Source organism: Danio rerio, chromosome 5, assembly GCF_049306965.1.
Source record: "Danio rerio strain Tuebingen ecotype United States chromosome 5, GRCz12tu, whole genome shotgun sequence".
Lineage (NCBI taxonomy): Eukaryota > Metazoa > Chordata > Actinopteri > Cypriniformes > Danionidae > Danio > Danio rerio.
In genome coordinates this window covers 43,192,430-43,202,653 of record NC_133180.1, presented here as the reverse complement: position 1 = coordinate 43,202,653, position 10,224 = coordinate 43,192,430, and the positions used below count along the sequence as shown (strand labels likewise).

General features: G+C 34.8%; 1 protein-coding gene and 1 long non-coding RNA gene across 5 annotated transcripts in view; one reads left to right on the top strand and one right to left on the bottom strand.

The window, feature by feature from the left end:
* Nucleotides 1–10,224, top strand: part of LOC103911105 (uncharacterized) — a 150,726-nt gene that overhangs the window by 139,754 nt on the left and 748 nt on the right. The window contains exons 3-8 of one of the 2 annotated variants that reach the window (XR_012406242.1): nt 53–104; nt 244–318; nt 2,870–3,048; nt 7,244–7,295; nt 7,435–7,509; nt 10,055–10,210. This is a non-coding gene — a long non-coding RNA (uncharacterized lncRNA). Of the gene's footprint in view, nt 1–52; nt 105–243; nt 319–2,869; nt 3,049–3,095; nt 3,134–3,274; nt 3,402–7,243; nt 7,296–7,404; nt 7,510–10,054; nt 10,211–10,224 lie in introns of those variants that run through there. The other variant, XR_012406249.1, reaches the window with a different exon arrangement.
* LOC141385577 (serine/threonine-protein kinase pim-3-like) lies at nt 4,376–10,190 on the bottom strand. 3 transcript variants are annotated; one of them, XM_073951319.1, is made up of 10 exons: nt 10,103–10,190; nt 7,964–8,114; nt 6,439–6,483; nt 5,939–6,196; nt 5,739–5,821; nt 5,575–5,625; nt 5,130–5,502; nt 4,826–5,005; nt 4,658–4,753; nt 4,376–4,560 (listed from the first exon to the last, which is right to left on the bottom strand). In XM_073951319.1, exons 3-9 carry the CDS (start codon nt 6,452–6,454, stop codon nt 4,662–4,664), a joined length of 1,053 nt encoding a protein of 350 aa, XP_073807420.1. In that variant the 5' UTR covers nt 6,455–6,483; nt 7,964–8,114; nt 10,103–10,190; the 3' UTR covers nt 4,376–4,560; nt 4,658–4,661. The 3 variants fall into 3 exon arrangements, with proteins under 3 accessions (XP_073807420.1, XP_073807419.1, XP_073807421.1); XM_073951318.1 differs by having other exon boundaries at nt 8,017–8,114; XM_073951320.1 differs by lacking the exon at nt 10,103–10,190 and having other exon boundaries at nt 8,022–8,114.

Sequence of the window (10,224 nt, the reverse complement as noted above, 5' to 3'; positions counted from 1 at the left end):
GAAAGTAAATTAAATCGTTCACAATTTCTATGTCTATGCCTATATTTTACAGTCTATGGTCTACGCACGATTTCAGATCACATGGCCGTTTGTATCATCATCTGGTAGGCTACATGGTTCAGTCATATTTATGTACTTTTCATTTGCTCTTGTTTTCAGATTTAATATTATTAAGTTTTATTAATGTTTTCGTTATTTTGGATGTATGTGAAGGCTTTTTAAGGGACTTTGTGTTCACTCAAGGGCTAGAAAGCACAAAAGTTCACCTGCCGAATGAGTTCCCGCGTCTGACCACAAGATGGCGTCCACAGCAGAAAGGTGCAAGTTTATAAATACATTATTTCTGTTTGTATGAATCTAAATAGCTGTTTTCATCACTAATATACAGCTTTCAATAAGCTAAATTACTGTCACAAGGTCTGTAATGACAATTAGCTTATACGTTTGCTAGAATTTTCCTAACCTATCTAGCCTTGTTCATTTATATTAAAACAAAAAAAGATTTTATTAAATTCAGAAAAACATCTCTCGTTTGTCATTACGTTTGATGATTTGATGTGATTTGAGCTTCTGAACTTCTGTTAAGGGTGCAAAGTCTGCATTGAAGCGGCCTGATTTTTTACACCAGTTTACAGTAGTAAAAATATATCAAAGTTAATTAAAGTAAACATATTAAAGGTAAACAGGTTTTTATTTTTTGAATGTAGTTAAAAATTATTTATAAAATGAATAATATGATTAATAATATGATTCATTTATTATATTGATATACATTTTTTATATTAAATTATCTCTGGGTCATAAAGGATTCTGCTTGCAGCCTACAGTACATCAGCTTTCAGGCTCAGTGCTGTGTTTCTTCTTCTTCTTCTTGGTCTTTACTGACGCTCCTGGTGCAGTGATGTTGCAGTTGCTGTGAAAAGCTAGGCGAGAACACAAACCACAAGTGTTTTTATTCAGGCATGCAACAGACTGAATGTCCTAAAACTGTTTGTGGTCAAGCTGGTGATCTTGCATGCTCAATACACACATCAATGCATGAGATAAACTGTGGTTAGACAAAAACAGAAATAAGAAAAGTAAGAAAATATTTAGTGCACGCTGCAGCTGTAAATGTTGCTTTTATTATTTCCATGACTTGGAATTGATGAGAAACTGAAGATGCAAAAGTCTGATTTATTAAAATACGTGCCATGAATCAGAGACAGTGTAAACAGCACACAACTGAGGTTTGATTTATTTAAAGAAGAGCAGAGCAATGCAACATGTACGAGTGCAACATTCAACATTTAAACCAAATTGTAATAATCATTCAACAAAATTTCCTTTCATAAAGCAAATCCATCTGTTTGTATTTCCTATTATCTTTTAATTTCTACATTAGACCTTCTTTAGTTGTTGAGAAATGACAGTATCCTGTTCACTGATCAGACACTTATAATGAATTTAATGTGAGAAGAGAGTTTAGTGTGGAGTAAATTCAGCACAATGGACAGCTCCCTGCAGTGCTGAACTGACTGAACCACGTCTGCAGGAGGAAATGCTACAGAGATGTTTAATTACTGCTGAATAATTACTGAACAATATTGAATATTGAAAATCTAACCCATCAGTAGTGATTACTAATTAAACATTTATTTTATATATAAATTAAGAAAAAAGGCGATTACATAAAAATCCTGTTGGGCTTATTCGCTCTAAGACATGCTTTGATAATCATATTTCTTTTAAAGTAATACGGTTTTGTCAATGTTAATAAAAGGAAACACTGAGTTTGTATAATCATTTCTTTTTGTAATTGAACACTCACTTTACAGCTCTTCATCTCTCAGAAAACTCCCTCATTAAACCAATAGTTGCCCTCGCGCACATTAATCAATACACAAGACTAAAGAAAGCCTAATGGAAAATCTGTGCTTTGTGACAATGATCTAAGAGATCTTATCAGATCAGTGAAGTTTATTTTTCAGTTTGGCTGAAGTGAAAACAGTTTTTGATAAAAACAAACAAAAAATTAAGCACATTATTATAAGCCTTGTAAGATTTTTTTTTTTTTTTTTTTTTTGGCTACAGAACCAAACACTGTTGTCCTATGATTTGCCTAAATTAAACTAACTTTAGTTAACCTAATTAACCCAGTTAAGCCTTTAAACTGCACTTTAGGCTGAATACTAGTGTCTTGTAAAATAACTATTAAAATATTGTGTCATGAGTTATTAGAGATTATTTATTTAACATATTATGTTTAAAAATGTGTTGCAAAAGATATTTTCTCAATTAAACCGTGCTGGGGAATTATTTAATCATTCATTACACTCAGAATAATTTATTTCAAGTGTTTATTTCAGTTCATTTTGATGATTATGGATTACAGCTAATATTAGTGTCAATTATAGTTTATCTCTTCATAATATAGCTGTGCTTTAATGATAAGTTTACATGTTTACCTAAAGTTTTATTATTTTAATATTATTTGAATGAATTTTATCGATAATTAATGCAAAGTCCTGCAAATAATTAAGCAACACAATCCTGCAGCCATAGTCCGACTTCAAATACAGAAATAATGTATATTTAATAAAGTATATTAGTAAAATAAGTGTTTATAATTAGTTTTTAAAGTGTATCTTAGTTTCTAATAATACTTTAAATTAAATTAACAGCAAATTCATTATATTTTGTAAAACGATGATTTATAGTGTATTTAATATTAGAATCTTTAACTTCTGATTTTCCAACCACTTTTAGCAAATTCATCCGTGTTAAACTCATATTTTTCATTATTGTGTGTAATCAGTAAAGATAAAATAAAATGAATATAATAACTAAATATACATTCACTTTAATAATGGCCTGTTGTTCATTTTAGAGCAAGAGTCTCCTTGTGCTGAACGGTTTAACAGCACCTCCACATCACCTGCATCAGAGTGTGTTTTCTGCTGGAATCTGCTGTTCAGTGTGTGTTCGGTGTGTGTTCTCCTCTTCTCCATCTGCGTCTACTGCCTCTGTCAGAAGAAAACTACAGGTCATCAGCTATTCGTAAAAAATGTATATCTCAAATTATAAAATGTAAATTATTCTTATCTTTTGTTAAGTTTCTGTAGGTTCTGGGGCTGAGAACAGACATGTTGAGGTATGAGCACATTTTGAGAATAATTTTAATATATATTATTCGCAATAGTTTAGCAGCAACATAAATTACATCAATATAATGTAATATATTTATTTGTTTATTTATTTGTTTATTATTTTAATTAAATATATTCTGTTTCAGGCTGGTGATGAAGTGTGTTATGCTTCATTAGACATGCCTTCCACACAGCAACAAAGGCAGAGGAATGAAAGAGCTCAGAGTTCAGACTTCAGTATTTATTCTAATGTCAGAACCAGCAGAACGTAAAGTAGAGTAAACTAAAGTCATTGTTCTTTAGTAGAAATATGATTCAAAAGAGTGTTAATGACAATGCTCTGGCATCTGCATCCTATTTTCATTGATTCTAATATTGTAAGTTTTTAATGATTAAAAATGTAAATACATTTAAGAAAGGTTAAATGTTTTTTCAGAATATTTGACTTGCAGTCTCAGAAAGGACTCAGTGTTGTTTCTGGGTCTCTCAGTTTAATATAATTTAAGCCAATCACATGAGTGCACATGCAGTAGTACTCCCAGCTAAAACTGAAGTTCTTAAACTCTTTTCATGCCACAAAACAAACATCTCCCTGCTACAACAACAGAAATGTAGAATGCAAATGTACATCTAACAGAGCTCTGAACATTCCTAATATTAAAAAAAAAAAAAAAAACTAGGTCTTAGATCATCAGATGTGTACACCATTTCAGAGGTTTTACTGCTACTGTGGGCAAATTAGCACAACAACTCCACCAAAACTTATATATTATAGATCTATAAGATCATTTAATGGAATAACAACCTAAACAATATTTCATCACACCTTTAGCCTCAGTCAGTAGAGCTGCAATCTTCATTTTAAAACCATTATGAAAACCTCCATTAAGAGGACTTAAATGGATAGTTCACCCCAAAATAACAATTCTGTATCATTAACTCCCTTTCACTTGCTCCAAACCTGTTTGAGTTTCTTTATTCTGTTCAATACAAAAGAAGATATTTTGAAGAAAGCTGAAAAGCTGTACCCATTGACTTGTTTGTTTTTGCTACTATGAAAGTCAACGGTTACAGGTTTTCAGCTTCTTCAAAACATTTTATTTTGTGCAAAACAGAAAACAAGAAACTCTTAAAGATTTGAAACCGCTTGAGTTTGAGTAAACAGTGAGTAAATCTGGATTTCTGTGTGAACTCTCCCTTTATTTGAGCTCTCTCCAGTCACTCTAGGAAGACACTACACCTGGATTATTTGTCTAAATAATACGTTTATTATTAAAATCCCTATTAACATTAAAGTCATCTGAAGCGGTGGCTTAGTGCAGGTAAAGGGGCCCCGGCCCTGGGTGAGTCGGCCATTAGTTAATGCCCACTCCTCATTCTGCAGGTGATCAGGAAGCAGTTCTCTGCACTTCCTGTGTGACTCCTGCTCACCCTACACAAATCATTAAGATCATTAATCCAGACTGACCCTAACAACACAATCAAAGCCATGAGTGCGTCACTCAGATAAGTGTCAAGTCACTGGCCACCTGTTCACTGTAACCAGGGATGGCGCTCAATATCGTCCAAACTGGGCCGATCAGCCGCCGCTGGACTGAGACACCAGCCAATCAGCTGACGGCACTCTGATACACACAACACCGTGTTCAGAAACACAGAGCAACACACTTCTGCTGATCTCTCAGTGAGTCTCTTACCTGTTGACAGAGTTATGGGGAAGGTCAGTTTGCTCCTGGACGTGACCCTCAGTGAGCCTCCGAAGGGGAAACGGTTGCACAGGATGTTGAAGAGGGTCACTCCTACTGACCACACCGTAGCTGGACCCGCATGGTAGCGCTGTCTGCAGAACCACTCAGGTGGAGCGTATTGAATCGTTCCTGAGAGACACAAGGAGACACAAACACCCGTTCAAAACACTCCAGCACGCACAAATTCCCTTTGGTGGATCATCAAAAGCTCACAAACATCCACAGAGTGTTTCCTTCTGCAACACAAACCCACCTGCGAAGTATTTGTAGGCCGAGCGCTTGAGCAGATCTCCACAGCCGAAGTCCAGCAGCTTGATGTCCTGGGACTCTGTGGAGATCAGCAGGTTCTCTGGCTTGACGTCCCGGTGCAGGACTCCGCGGCTCTCGCAGTGTTTCAGAGCCGCGATCAGCTGCACCAGCACTTTCTTGGCCAGACCCTCATCCAGACAGTCGTTCTCCTCACAGAAGCTCTGGAGGTCTTGGCAGGGATCCGGACGCTCCAGGATCAGGATGTAGCGTCTGGGACGGTCAAACCAGTCTAGCAGCTGCAGGACGTTGGGGCAGGCAGGAGCTGAATTGACGCGGGTCATCAGTGCCACCTCCAGCGGCAGCCGACCCTGACCTTCCTGCAGGACAAACGATTGGATTCAGAACCCAATGAAACATCAAACACAACAACAGGTTCACACTGAACTCACAACTCTCAGTCTCCTCTGTGTCCGCTCTTTAGACACATACTTGATGGCGACCTGTAGACAGATAAAGCATAATAAATCACACCTGCCTGATCCTCACACATCACATTTACTGAGATCAGGATTTCTAAAGGCTGTTTGAATGAAGAGCGGAGAAAACGACTTACTGGCAGTCCATCAGACCTGCGCATCCCAGCAAACACAGAGCCAAATCCACCGTCTCCCAGCAGTGGGCCCTTTGCATACGCGTCTGCAACACAGAGGAGCAGTAGAAATGTGTGTTCAAAGAAAACATGCAGCAGTAGAGAAAACTGTAAAAGAGCATTACTGAAACATCATCATCACTTCTTCAAAAAGCCATTCTGACCTCTGCGAGAGCGTTTGAGAGCTCTTCTAGATGAGGTGGACGGACGTTCATCTTCTGGTGTTTGCTGGCTGCCGCTCTGCCGCTTCCTCTTCCTGTTACCCTGATCTGTGGACACAGATTTGGCCAACAGGGAAGGCAGAGGTGCGAGAAATCCATCAAGCTCTTGGCTCACGGTCTGGGTTTCACCATCACCATCATGTGTCCTGACGTCCTGAACAGCTGCCTGGATGAAAGCAGAACTCCTGGATCTGGAGCGGCCTGAGACAACGACAACAACAACAACAACATATCACGTTTATTATAAGATTATAAGAATTAATCAACAATTAACTTTAGTAGCTGCATCTACAGAGAATAAAAGACATCTGATCACTTATATCGGGGAACAGTTGTGTTGAAATGGGTTCATTTGTACCAGTTTATTTACATCACATTTCCCCAAACATTACACAACATCATGTCATGATTGATCATAAACAAATAAAAACTAAAACACTCACTGCGGTTTTCACCCATCTGACAAACTCCTCCAAACTCCAGCAAACCTGAAAACAAGAACAAAGATCAAATATCAATAAAAATGTCAATAAAAACAAGATCAAAATCAAAATAAACACAACAAAAGAGCAACAAAACGTGTCAAAAGGAATAATTTCAGCTCTGAGCGTCGATCTCCTTGTAAAATAAAAGTCTTCTGTCAGAATTTCTCTGGTCTCCTTGAAGAATCGCAGTATCAGCACAGTAATCCTCAGCAAATGTCTCAGAAATTCGCCTCTCCTCAATCAACAGATAGCGGCGAGTCTAGGTGTTTATATATGGAGTCAAATCATAACACGCGTTGCTATAGCAACCACAATTTGAATCGCCAATCTGAATCACGTGAGTAAACGATTCATCTCATCTCAACATATAAATAATTAATAATTAATAATAATAAATAACATAGTTATTATAATAATAATAGTAATAATAATAATAATAATAATAATGAAGTTTAAATCAATTAATTTATAATTCACGAAACTGTAATAATAATGCTAAATGAGCAAGATTGGTTTGACAAGGTTTGACTTTGTAAAATGTACAGCTATTTAGGAATTAATTAAATTAAAATAATAAAATTAACTCATATATTTTCTATTAGTGGCCCAAGCAATGTAAGTGCATGCTGGTTAATTACACGTACAGTGCTAACTGCTCACGTAGATATTAGGAATATAAGTTTTAAAAAAAGTTTATTATTGTAAATAATAGAAAGTAAATTAAATCGTTCACAATTTCTATGTCTATGCCTATATTTTACAGTCTATGGTCTACGCACGATTTCAGATCACATGGCCGTTTGTATCATCATCTGGTAGGCTACATGGTTCAGTCATATTTATGTACTTTTCATTTGCTCTTGTTTTCAGATTTAATATTATTAAGTTTTATTAATGTTTTCGTTATTTTGGATGTATGTGAAGGCTTTTTAAGGGACTTTGTGTTCACTCAAGGGCTAGAAAGCACAAAAGTTCACCTGCCGAATGAGTTCCCGCGTCTGACCACAAGATGGCGTCCACAGCAGAAAGGTGCAAGTTTATAAATACATTATTTCTGTTTGTATGAATCTAAATAGCTGTTTTCATCACTAATATACAGCTTTCAATAAGCTAAATTACTGTCACAAGGTCTGTAATGACAATTAGCTTATACGTTTGCTAGAATTTTCCTAACCTATCTAGCCTTGTTCATTTATATTAAAACAAAAAAAGATTTTATTAAATTCAGAAAAACATCTCTCGTTTGTCATTACGTTTGATGATTTGATGTGATTTGAGCTTCTGAACTTCTGTTAAGGGTGCAAAGTCTGCATTGAAGCGGCCTGATTTTTTACACCAGTTTACAGTAGTAAAAATATATCAAAGTTAATTAAAGTAAACATATTAAAGGTAAACAGGTTTTTATTTTTTGAATGTAGTTAAAAATTATTTATAAAATGAATAATATGATTAATAATATGATTCATTTATTATATTGATATACATTTTTTATATTAAATTATCTCTGGGTCATAAAGGATTCTGCTTGCAGCCTACAGTACATCAGCTTTCAGGCTCAGTGCTGTGTTTCTTCTTCTTCTTCTTGGTCTTTACTGACGCTCCTGGTGCAGTGATGTTGCAGTTGCTGTGAAAAGCTAGGCGAGAACACAAACCACAAGTGTTTTTATTCAGGCATGCAACAGACTGAATGTCCTAAAACTGTTTGTGGTCAAGCTGGTGATCTTGCATGCTCAATACACACATCAATGCATGAGATAAACTGTGGTTAGACAAAAACAGAAATAAGAAAAGTAAGAAAATATTTAGTGCACGCTGCAGCTGTAAATGTTGCTTTTATTATTTCCATGACTTGGAATTGATGAGAAACTGAAGATGCAAAAGTCTGATTTATTAAAATACGTGCCATGAATCAGAGACAGTGTAAACAGCACACAACTGAGGTTTGATTTATTTAAAGAAGAGCAGAGCAATGCAACATGTACGAGTGCAACATTCAACATTTAAACCAAATTGTAATAATCATTCAACAAAATTTCCTTTCATAAAGCAAATCCATCTGTTTGTATTTCCTATTATCTTTTAATTTCTACATTAGACCTTCTTTAGTTGTTGAGAAATGACAGTATCCTGTTCACTGATCAGACACTTATAATGAATTTAATGTGAGAAGAGAGTTTAGTGTGGAGTAAATTCAGCACAATGGACAGCTCCCTGCAGTGCTGAACTGACTGAACCACATCTGCAGGAGGAAATGCTACAGAGATGTTTAATTACTGCTGAATAATTACTGAACAATATTGAATATTGAAAATCTAACCCATCAGTAGTGATTACTAATTAAACATTTATTTTATATATAAATTAAGATAAAAGGCGATTACATAAAAAACCTGTTGGGCTTATTCGCTCTAAGACATGCTTTGATAATCATATTTCTTTTAAAGTAATACGGTTTTGTCAATGTTAATAAAAGGAAACACTGAGTTTGTATAATCATTTCTTTTTGTAATTGAACACTCACTTTACAGCTCTTCATCTCTCAGAAAACTCCCTCATTAAACCAATAGTTGCCCTCGCGCACATTAATCAATACACAAGACTAAAGAAAGCCTAATGGAAAATCTGTGCTTTGTGACAATGATCTAAGAGATCTTATCAGATCAGTGAAGTTTATTTTTCAGTTTGGCTGAAGTGAAAACAGTTTTTGATAAAAACAAACAAAAAATTAAGCACATTATTATAAGCCTTGTAAGATTTTTTTTTTTTTTTTGGCTACAGAACCAAACACTGTTGTCCTATGATTTGCCTAAATTAAACTAACTTTAGTTAACCTAATTAACCCAGTTAAGCCTTTAAACTGCACTTTAGGCTGAATACTAGTGTCTTGTAAAATAACTATTAAAATATTGTGTCATGAGTTATTAGAGATTATTTATTTAACATATTATGTTTAAAAATGTGTTGCAAAAGATATTTTCTCAATTAAACCGTGCTGGGGAATTATTTAATCATTCATTACACTCAGAATAATTTATTTCAAGTGTTTATTTCAGTTCATTTTGAGGATTATGGATTACAGCTAATATTAGTGTCAATTATAGTTTATCTCTTCATAATATAGCTGTGCTTTAATGATAAGTTTACATGTTTACCTAAAGTTTTATTATTTTAATATTATTTGAATGAATTTTATCGATAATTAATGCAAAGTCCTGCAAATAATTAAGCAACACAATCCTGCAGCCATAGTCCGACTTCAAATACAGAAATAATGTATATTTAATAAAGTATATTAGTAAAATAAGTGTTTATAATTAGTTTTTAAAGTGTATCTTAGTTTCTAATAATACTTTAAATTAAATTAACAGCAAATTCATTATATTTTGTAAAACGATGATTTATAGTGTATTTAATATTAGAATCTTTAACTTCTGATTTTCCAACCACTTTTAGCAAATTCATCCGTGTTAAACTCATATTTTTCATTATTGTGTGTAATCAGTAAAGATAAAATAAAATGAATATAATAACTAAATATATATTCACTTTAATAATGGCCTGTTGTTCATTTTAGAGCAAGAGTCTCCTTGTGCTGAACGGTTTAACAGCACCTCCACATCACCTGCATCAGAGTGTGTTTTCTGCTGGAATCTGCTGTTCAGTGTGTGTTCGGTGTGTGTTCTCCTCTTCTCCATCTGCGTCTACTGCCTCTGTCAGAAGAAAACTACAGGTCATCAGCTATTC

Bases quoted from the DNA above. Each gene is read 5' to 3' on its own strand.
- LOC141385577 (XM_073951318.1), bottom strand. The intron at 5,503-5,574 runs GTGAGTTCAGTG...TTTGTCCTGCAG, and splicing joins CACAGAGGAGACTGAGAGTT to GAAGGTCAGGGTCGGCTGCC. The intron at 5,006-5,129 runs GTGGGTTTGTGT...TGTGTCTCTCAG, and splicing joins GGCCTACAAATACTTCGCAG to GAACGATTCAATACGCTCCA.